The 19,558-nt window shown below is 42.3% G+C and overlaps 1 protein-coding gene across 4 annotated transcripts in view; it reads right to left on the bottom strand.

The window, feature by feature from the left end:
• Positions 1-17,343, bottom strand: part of GRAMD1C (GRAM domain containing 1C) — a 60,184-nt gene extending 42,841 nt beyond the window's left edge. Inside the window, exons 1-2 of one of the 4 annotated variants that reach the window (XM_081908473.1) lie at positions 17,247-17,343; positions 14,409-14,537 (exon numbers count right to left, since the gene is read on the bottom strand). In XM_081908473.1, the coding sequence (XP_081764599.1) occupies positions 14,409-14,537; positions 17,247-17,249 (132 nt within the window). In that variant the 5' untranslated portion in view covers positions 17,250-17,343. Of the gene's footprint in view, positions 1-3,943; positions 4,104-9,117; positions 9,335-14,408; positions 14,538-17,076; positions 17,152-17,246 lie in introns of those variants that run through there. The other 3 variants (XM_081908472.1, XM_081908475.1, XM_081908474.1) reach the window with 3 other exon arrangements.
• Between the last annotated feature and the right edge of the window lie 2,215 nt (positions 17,344-19,558).

Raw genomic sequence — 19,558 nt, 5'->3', positions numbered from 1 at the left:
GCAAAAGCAGCTGTACTCTGCTATTGGAATCCTGGCTGCCTTCCATCTGTAGAAACGTGCACAAGGCTGAGATGTGGATGTGAGATAAAGCCACAGAATGTGGGTGTGAGATAAAGACTCCGCCTATGTGGCTCAGGACATCTCAAGCTGTTTCCAAGGTGTGGAAAGGAGCTGTGCTGTAGAAACTCCCACATTTCCAAGGTAGCATAAGAAGAGGTCATAGAGACCTTCCCTGGTAGAAATAGCATGTGCATGTTAGTACCTCACTTGGGATTCTGGAAGCGGCAGCTCAGCCCCTGGCAGAAAATGACATTCCATGAGGACCTAACTAGCGTCCTTCCCTTTCTTGTGCCCTAGCATGGGGAAGCTCTGGCCCAAACACTAGGCCTATGGATTTGACCTGCAAGGCCATTCCGGGCAAACTGCACCCAGCTGCCAATCACGTGGTATCATACGACATCAGGCACTGAGATCTGCTATTTCCATAAGCACAAAGTGCTAAAGTAAGCAATAAGGGAACTCATATCTTTAGTTTTGGCACCATGAGACCACAGCGCTAAGATCGGAGATAAGCCTCTGCCTAGTTTTTTTAGAAGATGCAAACAAGAAAAAAGGCCTCTACCTCTACCTAAAAGGCAACTGGCAAAGACTTATATCCAATTAAGATAAGCTTCTACTACTGCTTTTTGAATATAAAAGAAAAAGCAGATCTCAGAGATGTGGGACTTTAGAACAAACATTGGAGATGTGCCTGTGCCTGCTACCATGGCTTTGAACTTTAGAGTCACCTGGCATCATATGATTCATACGACATCCATAATTAACAGGCGGTGGTCCTCACCTTTCTTTCAAGTCTAAAGAGCATGGCCCAGTTCTGGATCCACTACTCCAGCTTTACCTTTTACCTAGTTCTTCCCCCACCCCTTCCTTAAGCTAAGCTGTTTCAGAATATTGGTGCAAAATGATGGGCAAGATTCAACTAAACAGTTGTGCTGTTAGAAACCAGCACAGCAAGTCCCACTAGTGCAATAAGACTTTCCCTCTTCTCCAACCCCCCCACCCCCAGAAAATCAGCTTGGGATGTGTGTGTCAGGAGAATACCCAGAACAGCATGTTGGGGGGGGGGGGGTTAGAGGGGAGAGTGTTCCAAACAGCCAAGCAGAAATACTTACACTCATCTAACAGCTACTTTGAATTCCACCCAACATCTTTAATGTAGAAGTGGAGAACCTGTGGCCCTCTAGATGATGCTGGATTGAAATTACCACCATCCCTCACCTTAGTAACCTACTGGCTAGGACTGATGGGAGCTGAGGTTCAATACCTGGAGGGCCACAAATCCCGTCCACCCTGCTTTAATAGATTCAGCCAGAAATCTCACAGAATAAGTGGCAAACACTGGCCAGGTCCTACTAATTTTCCTCTATGTTTAATAGTGCAGAGGATTAATATAGATGCTGCATGTATTCTGTTCATTCTTGCAGGTCATCATGTGAGATATATACATCATTTTAGAGTTCTTTAAGCTCCCTTTGGAACACCAAAGAGGATTTCTCCACTAGAAAGCCGATTCACTGTAATTGCCCCTGGGTAAACAAAAAACTTCTGCAAGCACGCTTAGATTATCACAATACTCAGGCCAAAGCAACACGGCTAAAAATCAGCACTCCAGGGGAGTCTTTTCAAAGCTAAAACTGCACAAACTAAATCTCTTGAGCCTCAGCACTGCTAAATCACACCAGGCCTCATCTACAAACCGTTTGCAGGTGTATAAATCTATGACTGTTTTCCCATAAACTGAACAAAGACTACCAAAAATGCAATTGTTTCTAAGCAGAAGATACAACGTCTAAGACAAAGAGAAAAGATATATAGCTTAAAATCGTGGAAAAAGCAGTGGAATGTGTAAGATCTTAAAAAAATAAGCTTTTTTATCTTGTGTCTTGTATTCTTCAGCATAATCCACATGCTGCTTTTTCCAGGCATAATGATATTTTAGTACAAAAGGTATGTTTGTGGTGGAAGGACAATTAAGATACTCTGCTTCGGTTGGAATTAAAGCGATTAAAGTTAGGAAAACAGCAAAAGGAAGGGTAACTTCTTCATACAGCGCTTAGTTGGAACTATAGCATCCACTCCCACAAGAGGTGGAGATGGCCACCAACTTTGATGCCTTTAAAAGATTAGAAGAATGACTATGTTCTATGTCTGTTTTCAGAGGCACTATGACTTTGAATGCCAGTTGCTGTCCACTGTTGACTGGCAGCAGCTCTAGAACCCGGGGCCCTCCATATGTTGTTGGATTGCATTTCCCATCATCCCCGTCCAATGGTCATGCTATGGCTGATTGAAGCTGGAGCCCAACAACCTCTCCAATGGTTTTGGAGAGTCATTCCTGCTCTAGCAGCTCTGAAACAAGTGTCTTTCACATCATCCGCCACCTAAGATGCTAAAGTTTAAGCTTGTGACCTTCTGGGTGCAAAGCATGTGCTCTATGGTTCTCTCCACGGACAATCTCCTGCATCAAATCTAGTTTGACTCCAGTCCTTGCACAAGTGCACACCCCCTCCCTGAGCCCCTTCCAGTGCAGCCATTAAATTGGAAGCTTCCACTAGTGCAGTGTTTCCCAACCTTGTGCCTCCAGATGTTTTTGGCCTACAACTCCCATCATCCCTAGCTAGCAAGACCAGTGGTCAGGGATGATGGGAATTGTAGTTCAAAAACAGCTGGAGGCACAAGGTTGGGAAACACTGCACTAGTGGTTCATATTAACCATGGTTTAGTGTTATGTCTGAACAGTAAAGTGTGGTTAATCGTAAATATATGTCACCTTCATAACCTATTGTTTGAAACTGGCTTGCTTCTACTCATCACAGCTAGAACTAACTGTAGTTTGTCTGGGTTCAGACATCACCACAAAGCAGCATTCAGTTTCCAAACTCCTCCCTGCCACTGTGGTGGTGGACAGAGGCATACTTAGGGTCCCTTGTGCGCTTGTGGCAAGGAGTTGCATTGGCACCCTCTGCAAAAAAATTAATCATTTTACCGTAAGGGCGGGAAGCTTCTTCCACGTTTTATCTCACCACAACACCTATATGTCCTACACTCCAAAGTCTGATAGGTGGTGTGTGTGTGTGTGTGTGTCCACGTGGAGGGCAGTTTTGCCAACCCCTAAGTACACCTCTGCTGGTGGAGGAAGGGGAGAGCATGTGAGCCCAAGGCTCCTTGTGGCTCATCCTCATAATACCAAGCCATGGTTTATTTTTACACGGCTCACGCCTGCTTTATCTCTCTCACATGCTGCAGCTATCCTAATACCTTTTATTAACGTTTTTTTCAGGGAAGTTTTTAATGTGTGACATTTTAGTGAATTTTTGGTCTCTGTGGAAGCCGCCCAGAGTGGCTGGGGAAACCCAGCCAGATGGGCGGGGTAAAAATAATAAATTATTATTGTTATATAACGTAAATATTCTACAGGAGCTTGGGCACTCTGCATTGTTTGCAGGTGTGCTTTATTGCTCTCAGAATCAGCACCTAAACCTAGAGAGCCCTAGCAGAGCTGCTCACTTGCTTACTCTCCTTCCGTCTCTCATTCAAGAAAGAAAGTTTAAGATACTTAACTTTCATAGGTCATGTGGCTCTTTCACCAAATTTAGTACTGTTCAGTCTAGAAAATAGGTGTCGTTAAATGTGCAAAGATACTGCTGATGCACACATATACGCCACCCTCTTAATATATGCATGGCCGTCATTTCGTGACCACAGTATCAAGGTGTGAGAATGAGCCATCGCAGATCCACCATTTATAAAAAGAGCTTCAACTTCACCTCAGATAAAACGTTTTTTCGCTAGAGCCAGCTGCACATCCAGATGAGAATCAGCTGAACTGAAACATCTCTATCCTTCAAGCTTTAGAAGAACCAGGCCTGTGTGTTCTACTTACATGCATTTTCTGTTCCTCTTCATTTCCCCTGAGCTGCTCTGGAGAGGATAGTCTCCTAAGCAGAGGGCTCTCTTCCAGAGGGCTAATGGCAGACAGAGGCCTGGGCATTAGTGTGATTATGTCCCAGTCTTTGGCTCAGCCCCCCTGTTACTTGTAGAGGCTGAAGGAGAAAGATTTTGGAAAAAAATCAGATTAAATGTGCAGTGTTTGGGCAGGTGAGATTTTTTTGCCTTCAATCAGACCAGGAAAACATTCCCAGTAGAATCAGATAAGCTAATTTTCAGAAACATTTATGCCAGATGACACAACATCAATAATCATTTTTGTTAAGATTCAGATTAACTAAACACAGTAGTAGCTAAGAGAATGGTATTACTTCACCAGGTACACAAGAGAAACAAACCATTCAGGGTCACATTGCAGAGTATCTTAGAAACCCTGGCTCCAAGTCACTGAATTGTAGACACCTTTTTTTAAAAAAATGCCCACACAACACACAGTCAGATAGGGGAAGAAAAAAGGATGGGTGGTATTCTACTAAACAGTTAAACTAGTGTGCACTGCAGTATTCCCAGCCTCAATGATCAATGTGGTAAATCTCAAAAATTACAATCTAAAGAAACGGCAATATGGCTGCTGGCAGCTGCTAGGCTATCCAGAGCAGAAGGCCTGAAATATATTTGTGGCATAAAGATGTATGGAACCTGGCCTGGCAACTGCAGAAAAGATAACCCCACGATATAAAGGTTTCCAAAGGTTTAGAAGATCCAGAACATTTTTAGAAGAATTTTATACAAATACAGAACTGTAGTAATGTGGGGTTTATCATTTGTACCAATACAAATAACCTCCATGACTTTTTGGCATGTCCACTACAAGAAACATAGACCACTTAATGTTTCTACTAAAAGGTGTCTCCACGTATCTTCCAATTTTCACGACAAATTTTGAGGTTTAGTTTAAGGTTTTTGGCATTAATTTTGGCCACAACTTTATTGATTACAGCATTTGAGCGGTTGCTTAGGCATTGGTCCCAGACTACCTGAACCTGCACGGTGGCAGGAAAAGGACTGACACTGGGCACCACCATATGTCAGTAAGGGAAAGCATCCTGGGGGAGTGAGAAGCTGGCTTCGATCTCACAGCTCACCCCAGATGCTCCCAGGGGGTCTGGCGTGGCCCTAGCCCCTTGACAGGGTTCGGACAAAGGCAAGGTGAGCCCCTGGATTCCTTTAATGGAATTCCCTAGCAGCAGCAATGGGGGGGCAGGCACAACCAACCACGTCCCCTCCGCAAAACATTGAACCAAATGCCTAACCACCAACTTTACAAAGTTGTGACGATTTGATACACAGTAAAGGCAAAAACCAAGTGGCACCAACCAATCAGCCAAATGGCAAAATTCCTACCAGGCCCCTACTCCAAAACAGACGACCCCTAGCATAGCAAGGCCAAAAGAACAACCCTAAATATAGGGAGAGGAAGGAGGCTGATCCGCTGCACGTCGCAAGAAAGAGAAGCTTTCCAGTGACGTGCAGCAGCTTAAATAGCCCCTCAGCAGCCAATAGCCATCCCAACCAGCCAAATTTCTGCCCCAGCAACAGAGGGGCAACCAGTGGGGTGTTGTGGCCATCCAAACGGTCCCACTCAGCTTACAGTGATCTCGCTGCAACACGTGCCCTCCATGATGGAGGATACGACTTCTCATTGGTAGAAAAAGGAAATACATTTCTGAAGCCTTATACCTTGCCTGAGATATAATTTTTTTCACATATTAGCTGTTTTTTCATATGATGCTGAGTGGCAAAGAGTACCAGGCCACATATGTATTTTGTATAAGGTTCAGTTACTCAAGTAAATCCCAGAAACTAGTTCTTCCAGATAAGTAAAACAATCCTTCAACAGCCTCCTAAACCAAAGTATGGATGAACACACAGAGACATGTAAAGGAGCTTTTCAATAAATCTGCATCCTGCCTTAGCTGTATTTTGACTCTTAACCACATTTGTAAATACTTAACAATCACTTCCCTCCTGATTGGGAAGGTGATAGAAGGCATCTGAAAATAGTGTTTCTAACATGACTCATCTAGGCCTCAATACCCAGTGCTCCACACTGGCAGCACTGGTGTTATGACAGGGTGGCTGATCATACTTCCGCTGTGATCTAATTATGTACAGAATCTCCTTGCTTCCGCCACCCTTGTAATTTGCACCATGATTTTCATAAAGCTTCTCTAGCTCTGAAGAAATAAGGTTTCTGTTTCTCATAAATTAGGGGGTTTTTTAACGGAAAAAAGCAAAGATGCTTTAAAATATATATATATATTTATTGCAAGCCAAAGAAAACAGTTATTTAAGAAGACTAGAAAATGTTGTTTCCTGTTTTAGAAAGTTCCTTCACTTGATATACAGAAACAATAACCACATGGCACACAACAACTTAAAAAGCTGTGCACTTATATTTTGCAGGGCAATGGGCTACCTATTCATGCCAAGTACAGACGCTATGGTGAAAATAAAACCAACTCAAATTATGCCAACCACCTACACTGTAGCAATTATTTTTAACATTTAATTGAGATCATACCCTCAAATGTGCTTAAAAGCAAAAGCAAAACCACAAAGAACCCACATTTAAGATGTTTTTCATCGTTGCTTGGCAGCATAAAACTCTTAAATACTTAGGAGTGGGTGATTTTGTTGTTGACGCTTTTATGTATGAGTATTATCTGAACTGAATCTAAAACAATTGCTTTAGTTTTCTTGGCTTTATTTTAACCATGGTTTATGTAGCAGGAATTAAGGCAATTCTGGATCACACACACACACACACACACACACAATATTTATATGGGACGCGGGTGGCACTGTGGTCTAAACCACAGAGCCTAGGACTTGGCGATCAGAAGGTCGGTCATTCAAATCCCCGCGACGGGGTGAGCTCCCATTGCTCAGTCCCTGGCTCCTGCCAACCTAGCAGTTCAAAAGCACGTCAAAATGCAAGTAGATAAATAGGTACCACTCCGGCAGGAAGGTAAACGGCATTTCCGTGCACTGCTCTGATTCGCCAGAAGCGGCTTAGTCATGCTGGCCACATGACCCGGAAGTTGTACGCTGGCTCCCTCGGCCAATAAAGCGAGATGAGTGTCGCAACACCAGTCGTCCACGACTGGCCCTAATGGTCAGGGGTCCCTTTACATACATACTTATGTGTGTGTGTGTGTGTGTGTGTGTGTGTGTGTGTGTGTATCTGTCTGTCTGACATCTTGTAATTTTAGGATGGGAATTAAATCACCACAAGACACATAACATCCCGAGGTAAGCTCTCAGCAGAAGTCAATGAGCAGCATTTGTGCAAGATTCTCCGGTACCCATGCCATGCTTGCTTATTTGGGGGAGTGACTTCCTCTGTATTATTGAGCCATGTACTGTAAATGTATTCTGAGAAATACATTATTGCCCATTCTTTTGTATTCCCATTAAACCTCAGAAATATAAGCCCTCTGCAGCTATTTGTCCTTTATATGCCCAGAGCCATGCCCAGAGTGTTGTTTGCAACTCTTTGACCACTGTCTCCCACAGCATCTGACAAAGAGACACGTCACACAGTGAATTTGGTGAGATTTCCCCAAGTACTGATCCTGACTTAGGTGCAGTTCTATACAGTCAGAGGTGAGTCAGCCCCACCAAACTCAGCGAGACTTGTTTTGAGGAAACATGGATAGAATAAGGCTGTTCCAACAAACTTCACAAAATGCAGTTCCACTCAGGTGATGCTTTCTGATCATCTTTGTATTTGTGCTGGAAATCAGGATTCCTCCTTCCTGCTCAAACCACCTATCCTAGATATCTACATGTGGGTGTAATGTTAGCAGGGGGAAAAGGTGTGTTGGTCCAAATTGCACAGTCAATCCTCATAATGTATGAGGGAACTCAGCTGGCCTTCACACGCTGAATTCTAACAAGTGTTATGTTATATTTAAACATTACAGCTGTGCATGTATAGCCTGCAGGGCTGACACACCCAGTATGCAAGGTGGGAGGGTACAGTTTTGCTCCTGCATTGCAGAGAGAAAGAAATCCAGGAGGAAAGGGTTTTCCAACCCAGGCCACTGTTTTTCTGCAGGTTTTTGAAATTATGCTTTCCCCATGCCTCCATGGAAACAGCTCCTCTCTAATGCTATCTGTAACCAATGCTATGTACTCAAAGCTAGATAAATTTAATATTCAGGCACAATTCTGTGGGCTCCTTCCAACAATATTGCTTCACTATATCACAGAATAAATTTATATTAAAAATTAATTATCAATCCTAAAAGAGCTGAGCACATTGATATGCACAATGGCATTCTAGTCAAATTAGATTACGTCTGTCGACCTGTTAGAAGGAGCATTTCAAATGTCTCAATTCATTGAAAGAGATTTAGGCCCCAAAGAATCCTGGAAACTGTAGTTTGTTGAGAGTTCTTTGGAAACCCTTATGTCTTCTTCAGCAAGCTGCAATTCCCAGACTCTTTTAACAGTCAATACCCAGGGAACTCTGGGTATAGCAGTTCTGTGAGAGGAGTGTCTTCTAGCAACTCTCAGCACCCATAACTAGTTTTCAGAATTAATTAAGAGAAGTCATGGCTGTTTAAAGTGGTATAATGCTTTAAATATATATTGTAGATGAGGCCTTAGTGTGTTCTGTGCCTCCCTTCATGTTCTCCCATAAGATATTGGTTACTCTTGTCTCAAAGTACACACTGGACTAGAAGACAATGTGACCAAAAAACCCCAACTGAACTAATAGGATGGATGCCTTTCAACTTTCATATAATGCTTGCTAGGAAAAAAAAACAGCAGCAGCAGCAGCTAGGCATACAGTGCTGTTAAAAAAGCAGTCTGAATAGGGGACACACACACCAGATATAGCTAATGGTTCAGTTCAGTCAGACTCATAACAAGTATCTAATAAGTTTTAAATTCTTCTATACTCTTCAACTTAGTTATTGATGAGGTGCTAAAACTGTGTCTATGCCACTTCATTAATAGGTGGAAGCTCAGATTAATTTGGGCTTTTCTGCCCACAAACAAAAAGACCCATGCACATAGAAAACTAGTCACAGATAAACCCTAATGTCTTTTGATTTTTTTAAACTATGTAATCTTGGGAAATCTTATAGAACCTACCTTGAAAAGAAGAGTATATCCTCTAAGGGGGAATCAGCATCAAATCCACTGGGAGAATATTCCATTGTATGGGGCTGAGGTGTGTGTTGCGGCAAGCATGCCCACGTTTAGAAACATGGTCCGGTGGGTTTAGAGGTACGGTTTTGTTGTTGCTTTCACAGCTCCCTTAACTATATGAACAGGAGTACACTTGGGAAGATCTGTGCTTATCCTAAGATGCCAGATCACTGTTTGGCAGGGTGTTAAAAGTCAACTGTTTTAAACGTTTGAGAGCATGCTGCCAGCAATTATATCATTCACGTGTTTGTTATGAATCAGGATGCAAGAACAGGTCGCAGTCAGCTGTGAATAACCCTGCCAGGTGTTACTGAGACACCTAATTAGCACAGCAAAACATGACAGAAAATGACAGTGCACTACAATTACAGTGGGTTGCAGTGCTTAATGTGTTAAGTGAGGTATGTTGCCACCTGATCTGGCTCATGCGCCTCCTACAGCAGCCTTCCCTAACATGATGGCTCTACAGATGTTTTGGACTACCATACTATGCTTAATTTTGTGAAATGACTGGGCATCATGAACCAACCATACCCAGTGCAAGGAGAGCTACTACGCTTTACCTACCCAAATTATTATTTTTTTAAAAGGAAAAACAATAGACTTGTCACAGAACTCTTTGTCTCCCACTGTGAAAGCCAGATTTGCAAAATCCACAAGTTACTAACCCACCTTTCATAGAATCATAGTGTTGGAAGGGATCAAGAGGGTCATCTTGTCCAGGCATAGGCAAACTCGGTCCTCCAGATGTTTTGGGACTACAACTCCCATCATCCCTAGCAAACAGGTCAGGGATGCCTGATCTAAACCAACCCCCTACAATACAGGGATCTCAACTAATGCATCCATGATGGATGTTCTCATTTAACTGTTTTATAAATACTAGAAAATTTGTGGCCTCTATTGGATACAAGCATTTAAATGCATTTTAAGGCATTATTATCACACCCTTCTAGTTTAAATGCAGTACACAGGGTGGCTTATAAGATATAAACATTACAAAAGAGTCAGGCTCAACAGCTGATCATCATGAAAGCCACCAAAGGGAAAGTGGACTTTTTGGACTTGCAAGCACATCCTTCAACCTTTATTGCCATAAATGTTTTGTTTTTATCAATGATAAACCTTTTCAAGATTTTACAAGGATTTTTGGTATTTGATATTTTGGCCAAAATAGTATTATGGAAATCTACACTGCTTCTCTCTAAGTAACATTAGTGAATTTACAAACAAAGTTTCCCAGCAACATCTAGTCGAAACCAACAGCCCTGGGGGGAAATCTGTGAGAATCCAGGTTCTCTTCTTACTTGGGTTTAACCACAATAAAAAAGGTCTCTAGAGGTGCAATTACAGCTTCATGGAAATATTCACGGCCCAACAACTAAGGCTTAATTAACAATTGCGTCCTACCTTTCTACATCATTATACAGATTAGCCGAAAACAACATTCCCTGCAGAAATCTGTTTCCTGCTAGTTGGCCTCAAGAATCACTATTGGCAAGCATACAGAAATGAAACTTAAATCTCAGTTCCTTGTTCTAAATTTGCATGTTTACCACCCTTTAGGGCATTTTTTGAAAAAGAAAAAGGAATAGAATAGTTGATGTGGTCTCTCTGATGTGTGTCAACCCAAACCACTTTTAATTAGAATGAAATCACAGCAACTATAAAATCCTATGCTTATTTACAGTACTCAGAAGCCAATCTTAGTTCTTTTCAAGCACTGTACTTGCATGCGATAATAAACATGTGTAGAGGAGCCACATTCACAAGTCTGCCCACTCAGTGGCACCGCCCCTGTTATGGTCCTGCCCTCTATTGTCTTCTTACTAGTCCTGTCCCCACGTGTTTGAAGGTCTGAAGTAAGGAGCTACAATATGAATGTAAACTCCCATGATTCGGAACCCTGCATGATCACCCTTCTAAGGCTGCATTCACATAGCAGTCTAATTCATTTTCACAATGTTTCCCTGTTAATTTCCACATTATGTTTGAGCTCTCTCATGATGTAAAACCTACTTCCAGAACTACAGCGGAATATAATGCAAGATTACCACTCATTTCCATATTATTTGCAAACAGTTCTTCCCCCCTATAAGTAAATAACACAGAAATTAGCACTAAACTTGCACTATAATTCCACTATAGGTCCAGTAGAGACTTCCATGTCATGTGAACGCTCAGATATAATGTGGAACTTAACAGTTAGGGAGCAGTTGTGAAAACAGAATAAATCACCATGTGATTGCAGCCCCAATTGCAAACGGAAGCTGGGCACTTGCAGCAGGCCCTCTACTTCAGACTTTCCCCCACAGCATGTGGTTGGTGAATAGGAAGGGCCAATGAAGACACAACAGCAGGAGTGGGGCATGGTCTCATTCTCCCATCACACAATTGTAAACCTATCATGGAAGAACAACTCAGAAAAGGCTGATGTGTTCAACTGGCCTCATAGGTAGGTTTAGGGTTGCCGCCACAGTTTGATGCCTAATGTTCAGAGCTTCAAGGCTCCACCAGAAATTCACAGAAGCAAGAAAGAATGGTTTTGTTAAACTCTAGTATAATGGATTTAAGGTCCGTGGAGCAAAATTTGATGTTTCCTCTACTAGCCATTTATTTAAATATTTATTTATTAAATTTATATACCACCCTTCATCTGTAGATCTCAGGTGAGGAGATTCCAGCTAAAGAAATGCTGTGTGATGCTGAGGATCTAGCACGCGACAAAAGATCTCAGCTCAGCAGCTGATTCACTTCATCAGCTCGGGTATTTAACTTCTGACTCAAATTTCCTATGCCAAGAGTATGATTAATAATTTAAAATTGTAATCAAGGATGGCTCAGATAATGCTTCCATGCCTGGAGCAGGTGAGCAAGTAGAATTGCCCAAGTGATCGGACTCCCCTGTTTCACAGTTTACAGGTAGAATGGATTTTAATACAGAGAGATTTTTAGCCACTTAGAAATTATGACTTCTTAGGCCAAACTAAACATGACACCATTCACAAAATTAGCAGTTGGGTGAATAGCTTTTAAGTGTAAACATCAGGTACAGTGACCAATCCAGTCTGGGATCCAGGAACATCTGGGATCCAGGAACTTTAACCTTTGCCCCCTGTGCTTCTAAGCAGATCACTTACACCTGCTGTTTGTACTAGAAGTTTTTATTGGTGTGAATAGAATCATTCCTTTCCCGTGTGCCTCCCCAATCCCAAATTAAGGATGCACTAAGAGAAAAGAAGAAGAGTTTGGATTTGATATCCCGCCTTTCACTCCCTTTAAGGAGTCTCAAAGCGGCTAACATTCTCCTTTCCCTTCCTCCCTCACAACAAACACTCTGTGAGGTGAGTGGGGCTGAGAGACTTCAGAGAGAAGTGTGACTAGCCCAAGGTCACCCAGCAGCTGCATGTGGAGGAGCGAACCCGGTTCCCCAGATTAGGAGGCTACCGCTCTTAACCACTACACCACACTGGCTCTCTAATCTCAAAAGGGTTAAAGCCCCCTTCCTCCCTCTGCATAGCTTAGTCAATACAGCATGAGACTCTAATCTCAAAGTTGTGGGTTCAAGCCCCACATTGGGTAAAAGATCCCTACATCTGGGTCCCTTCCAAATCCCAGCTCTACAATTCTATGATTCCCCTCACCAGATTCGCAGTCTGGGTGAGCGACCCCACTTCCCTGGCTTTGTACACCCACAAAACCAATCACACAGTTGTTAAACTTTGTAGTTTTGTTTCTTAATCAGCAGCAACTACAACTGCTGAATAATAATAAAGTCCAGTGGCACAGCACTGGAGTGTACTTATTTATTTATAAAAGTATTTTTATACCACCATATCATAAAATATCACCATGGTGTACCATGATAAAACGTAAAACACCTTGAAAAAACAATACAAATAATTATTAAAGTGATTAGTTAATCCAACAGCCGCAAAGGCCTGTCAGCATAAAAAGGTATTCAAGAGAGGCCTTATGAAACTTCCATATTCTTAAGAACATAAGAAGAGCCTGCAGGATCAGGCCGATGATCCATCAAGTCCAGCATCCTGTTCCCACAGTGGCCAACCAGATGCCCATGGGAACCTCACAAGCAGGATCAGAGTATTCTCCCCTCCAGCAAGTGGAGTTCAGAAGCATTACTGTATCCAGCTATGGATCCAAAGCACAGCCATCAGGGCTATAAGCTATTGATAGCCTCATCTCCCATGAATTTGTCTAATGCTCTTTGGTAGTTATCACTGCCTCTGTGGGAGCAAGTTCCCTAGTTTGTCTATGCGCTGTGTGAAGAAGTACTTTCTTTAATCTGTCTTGAACCTTCCACCATTCAGCTTCAATAGATGTCCACTCGTTCTAGTGTTACGAAGGAGAAAAACTTTTCTCTAGCCGCTTCCTCCATGCCACGCATATTTGTATAAACTTCTACCATGTCACCTGTTACTTACCTTTCCTCTGAACTAAGAAGTTACAAACACTTCGACTTTACCTCATAGGAGTATCGCTCCATCCTGCTGATCATTTCGGATTCCCTTTTCTGAACCTTCTCCAGCTTTACAATACCCGTTTTGAGGAGAGGCAGCCAGAACTGTACACAGTACAGTTGCACCATAGATTTGTGCAACACAGCATTATAATATCGACACTTTTATCTTCAAGTCCTTTCCTAACAATCCCTAGCATGAAATTTGCCATTTCACAGCTGCTGCACACTGGAGCGACATCTTCATTGAGCTATCTACTGTGACCACAAGGTGCTGTTCCTAGTAAGGCACAGCCAGTACCATGAGCATATACACGAAATGGAAGATTTATTTTGTGTCCCAATATGCAACCCTTTACACTTGTGTATGCTGAATTGCATGTGTCGTTTTACTGCCCATTCCCTCAATTCAGAGAAGCCATTTAGAGCTCTTTGCAATCTCTTTTTGTTTTAATGAGCCTGAACAATTTAGTACCCTCAGCAAACTTGGCCACCTCACTGCTCACCACTAACTCTAGATTGTTAATGTACAAGATAAATCAGTAAGCAAGCCCTGCAAGCTTACAGTGCTGCTGTCGATGATTCAGTATGAAATACATTAGTGAGGTCACTTCTCTTCAAGTCAACATACACACAGTGATCATTACAATCTCCCCAAGCTGAAAGAAGGGATTGGCTTATTCAAACTGTTATAGAATGCAGGTTGTCTTGGAATACAGATCACTCATACATAACAGAGAACCCATGGAATTACCCAAAAGCTCCAGTCAGTATTCCAGTTGTATGGAGGGGAGGCTTGAATTTTCTCTGTACACACACTAAGGTTTTCCTCCGAGTCCACCAACAGCTGACTGATAAGGCCATGATCCACTTCTTGAAGTGCCTGTGAACAAGGAATAGAAGTGTGCAGCTTAATAAACTGGAGTAAAATACAGCATTTCTAGCTAAACCTCTAATGCTGTGGATAAGCCATGAGGAACAAGGAAGGAACATTTCCAATCTACTTTGGTCTAATTAGGTTATAGCATTTCAAAGTCTTTTACCCCTTGATTAGTTCATTGCATGCACATTATGTCTTTCACTTGTTGCACATGGGCTTCACATCTTCAGGTAAGGTTCCACTAATTCAACCAGCACTCAAACTCCTATATGACATATCTGGAGGGAAATTTATTTTTACCCATCCTCTCCATTCCAGACAGCATGTTCATTGTCAACTGTAAATGCTGCTCATAGTGTTGCCGTAAGAAAGCCCTAGACATCCACTGCATTTCCCCTTTGCCGACACATGCTGCAGAATTCTAAAGGTGTTTGAGAGGATTGTACCACTTCAGACTACAGGTGGGGTGGTGGTGCCCTGGGTGAATGCTCTGTGTCTTAACTACTTGCAAGGAGAAAACAAACAAGATGGTTCAGTAATTTCCTTCCCGCAAGCGGAGATTTGCTTGTGTGTGTATTTTTAAAAATGATTCCGTACCTACAGTCTGAAGTGATACAAACTTTAGCCCGTTCTACAGCCTGTGTAGATCAGACTATAATCAGCACAGCATTAAGAAATACTACCTTTATTTTATTAACTTTTTATGTGGGGCAAGTGTTTGCCTCCCCCATTCTCAGAAGGTATGCGCTTTCTCACTTTGCTACTGCAGAGCAGGATCACTCAGCTGACCACAGAAGGTTTTAAGTTCTTCTTAAAAACCAGCAAAGCTAACCATCTAACATCAATATCCGCCATTTTGAGAATATTTAGCTTCGGAGTCTGGGAGTTTAATTCTCTGGAGCAGTGAAGCTTTTCAGCCCAATGGCCACATTCCCTTCTAAGCAAGTGGTGGGTGGGGCCAGAAACAAAAGTGGGCGGAGCAACAAAAGTTGCTTTTATTTTTGTGCAGTAGTTTGGTTTGCACGTGCACTCATATCCCTCTGTCCTCCATCCAAATGAACAAAAAGCATTATCAAAAGTCAAGGGCATATTCTAACCACACAGAAACACTTGAGGAGGGTGTGAAGCAGGTCACACCCCCATGCCTGTTTTTTTAATTTTCTTGCATGTGCTAGAGAGGAAAAAATATATGGAACTACTAAGCCATAATTCAGTGTTTCTTTAAAAATGAAAACTGCAGTACAATACCCTTTATATGTAAATAGCATAAAATAAATTTGACACTGAAAAGGAACACACAGGATTATCACCACAGGACCAATATATAAGTAAAGTATGCTGGTCCACATCATGCCTCAAGACTCTCGACCAAAGACTGCCAAGATAGCTCAGTCAGTTGAGCATGAGACTCAATCTCAGGCTTGTGGGTTCAAACCCAACTCTGTGATTCTATGAGTAAACAGTGGAGTTGGTAGGAACAAAGATATTTGAGGGAAAGTATATGAAGATCCCAAGGGTGGACAAGAGAAACAGTGCTCTTTAGAAAATCAGCTTTCACCCAGCTTAAATAGGATTCTTAATGTATTATACAGTCAAACCTTGGTTCCCGAATGGCCTAGTTGCCAAACAAATTGGCTCCTGAACGCCGCAAATCTGGAAGTAAGTGTTCTGGTTTGCAAATGTTTTTCGGAAACCGAACATCCGACACAGCTTCTGCTTGAGCACAGGAAGCTCCTGCAGCCAATCGGAAGCCATGTTTTCGAATGGTTTTGGGAGTCGAATGGACTCCCAGAACGTATTAAGTTTGAGAACCAAGGTACCACTGTATATAAAAACGTATTCTAATGCACCAGCATTATAACACTATACAATTTCAAAGTATTTGCGAAAGGACAACCACATGGTAACAGCCAACAAATGTTTACTTTTAAACTTCTTTTGTAAATGAAGTTTACAAAAGATAATAATGACAGTGAAGGGTTTCATTTTAAATTCATTTGTAAACGTTTTCTGGGGAAGGCTACAAAAAAAGCATCCTCAGAACACTCCAAAGCTGGGAGGGGTGGTCAAAAAATAAAGGTCAAAACATAGCCCTATCAGGTATTGAATTTCTTAGCCCTCCTTTGCCGGCTTACAACACACATAGCTTACAAAATCGATAGGATCAAAACGTTTTAAGAACTAGCGTTTTAAAACAGGTTTATGTGCATATTAGGATTGCTCCTCCCTCTATTCCCCTCCAGGATTCCAGCACCATTTAACAGCTGTGTGACAGGCAGAAGTTCAACAAGTGAAGTTCTTCCTATTACTGGATCTGCATGGCAGGAAATTTGAACCCTTTTGCTTAAAGATACAGAATTCCTGCCAAGGAAAAAAAAATGTTGGGCAGGAAAGAAAAAACCCGTGACCCATAGCCGGGTGTTAAGGGGAGTAGCAAGCAGCGCATTTTCCCTTCAAAAGGGGAAACTTTTAGACCTCAAACGTCTACCTACTTTATCAGCAACGACTACCGATAGCTTGCAAGAGAACAAAAAAGAAGCACCTGGCAGGAGAGGACTCTGAATACAGGGACGCTATTTGAAACCTCCAAGTCCGCAGCCATCCACTAATAGACTGAAGAGCCTATTAAATTTTGCTTTTGCAAAATGGGGTGGGGGAGCAGAGGAAGCACAAGTGGCAAAGATCGCAACGGGCAAAGATCGCAACGCTTACCATGGAGAGAAGAAAGAAGATGCAACCTGCAAGCGGGTTGTCTCAAAAATTAGCACCATAGGGCTGCCTGCAACGCCTCTCTCCCCAGCAATTTAAAGGGCCAGCAGCATTAAGCAAAATACACAGAGAGAGCGCGCGGAAAATGAGTTTCTCTCGCCTACGGCTATGAGAAGTGCCGGCTCCTTTCGAAGCAGGCGATTTGTTCGACCATTGACGCTTTGGCCGAGCTGCCCTGTGCTGTGGAGATGTTTACACTGGAAGGTTTTTGCGGGGGAATTTTAAAAGTTGCACTTACTGAGTGTGCAATATTTTTTTATTATTTAGGACAAAAATAAGATCCAGGATGGCTGGGATTTCACCCCTCCCCTTGAATAAAAGGTTTGTTTTTCAAAGGGGTGGGGTTAAGACCCAACCATATGTACAAACGAATATCATCTTTCTCTCAATCTTATATACAGTGTACACATTGAAATATGGTGTTGTGGAGGCATTTTCATGGGCGGAGTATTCTCTCAAGTCTGGCGATATCTCCCCGACATGGGCGCAGCCAGGATTTTTGTTAGGAGGGGCAGACTTTTGTGGGTGGGGGGGCAGAACCTCTGATTTGTACTGATTTTGATGCAAAATCCCCCTGCCCCCGCCCATGCTCCCTCATGTCTAGATGGTCACTATTAGTAATATATAAGTGGGACAATACACTGCAGAGTAGTGGTTCTATTTCATTCATATTGAATTTTATCTCTCCCCCCCCAATCCACTTTCAAAAGACACTCAGCATTCTGTGGCTACTGAAGAGGCTCAGTCCTCACTGGCTTGGTTTTTGGGGTGGGGCGGAGAGAAGTTGCTCCCTTCGTTTTGTTTTACTAGATTTTTTTTTACTTTTGCACACCTAGGTTCCCGCTCCCCCGCCAGCCTGTTCATATCTCTTGTGCTACATAAGCAAGAGCAGACTCCCCCACCCACCTACCCGCCGAAGACTGAAATGATATCCTTTATTTAGCGTCTATTTCCAATAAAATAATAGCTCACCTTTCTGACCAAGGAGACACGCTATACAGCATTACAGCACAATAAAACCACAACAAAAGACAAAACCAATAAAATAATTCGGCTAGTTCAACCTATGCTATATATATTTTACTGCGTGGTATATCAGCCACAGCATTGCATTTGAGTTCCATGTGCTTCAAAACAGAGACACCTACAGGAACGTAATATGTTAACAAGCTTTTTTTAAATGTAAAAAAAAATTGTTTGTCTCCGAGTGATGCGAGGTTCCAGTGGTTTCCTTGTTAACAAAGCAGGTTCTTTTTTCCTAATATTTATTATTTATTTATTTAATTAATTTTATAATGTATGTCAAACAGAGAGAACAATTATAACTGACACAAATTAAAAGATGAAAAACGCAACTATAAAGGCACATAGTATGGATAGTTGCATGAGTTAAAATAACAAAAGTCCAAGTAAAAACTATCAATGTTATCAGATTTTCAGTTCCAGATTAGGTTCTTCTCTTTTTATTTTTATTACTCCTCCCTGTGTTTATAGTTCACATTTTTGTTCTAATTTCCAGCGCTGATGGCTCTTTCCCCCCGTTACGCAGTCATTAGAGCTAGAATATTTTTGTACTAAAGCTGAGATTCACACAGCTTTATCAAAAAGTGTGCTGCCAGAAGTCTCTCAAGTCACAAGAGTTGGTGACTGTGAATAACTGAACTGCTAATAATCTTACAATATAAATCTGGACCTGAAATGTTGGCGTTTGTGTGAAAGAGAGAATGAAGTAATAATAATAATAATAAAACTGAAATGTTTCCAGCGAATTGGAAACTTGGGCCTGGCTGAAACCCAGGTCTGCCGCTATTTGTGGTGGCCTCAAAAGGTGGGTCCTCTAGAGGATCTGGAATATCAGAGTCTAGGCAGACTCAGGGCTCCCCAGAAGCTGGTATTCAGTGGTGCACTCTCATGTGCTGAGAGGCTACTGAATTTTCACTACCTTCTGTGGGCTCCTGAGAGCCAGCCCTGTTTAACAACCCAGAAGAGCCCACTGGGAGCTCCAAAGTTATTACAATAGGTTTGCTGAGAACCCAGCAGCTCTCTCTAGTGGCCATGGATGCTCAAAGCAAGCATCTCGCGCCCTCCCAATCCCAGCCTCTGCTTTTCGTAACAAGCATGGACATAATAGCTCGCTGCTCCATTCTGTGCTGGCAGCAGACCCCTTCGTATAGACAATGTTTCTACCCTTCGTTCTCCCCATCCCTGGGGAGCAAGAACTTGCAGCGTTCTTCTGCCTCGACCTCAAAATCTGT

The sequence above is a fragment of the Podarcis melisellensis genome, assembly GCF_964234715.1.
Source record: "Podarcis melisellensis genome assembly, chromosome: 4".
NCBI lineage: Eukaryota > Metazoa > Chordata > Lepidosauria > Squamata > Lacertidae > Podarcis > Podarcis melisellensis.
This window is presented reverse-complemented; position numbering and strand designations above follow the sequence as displayed.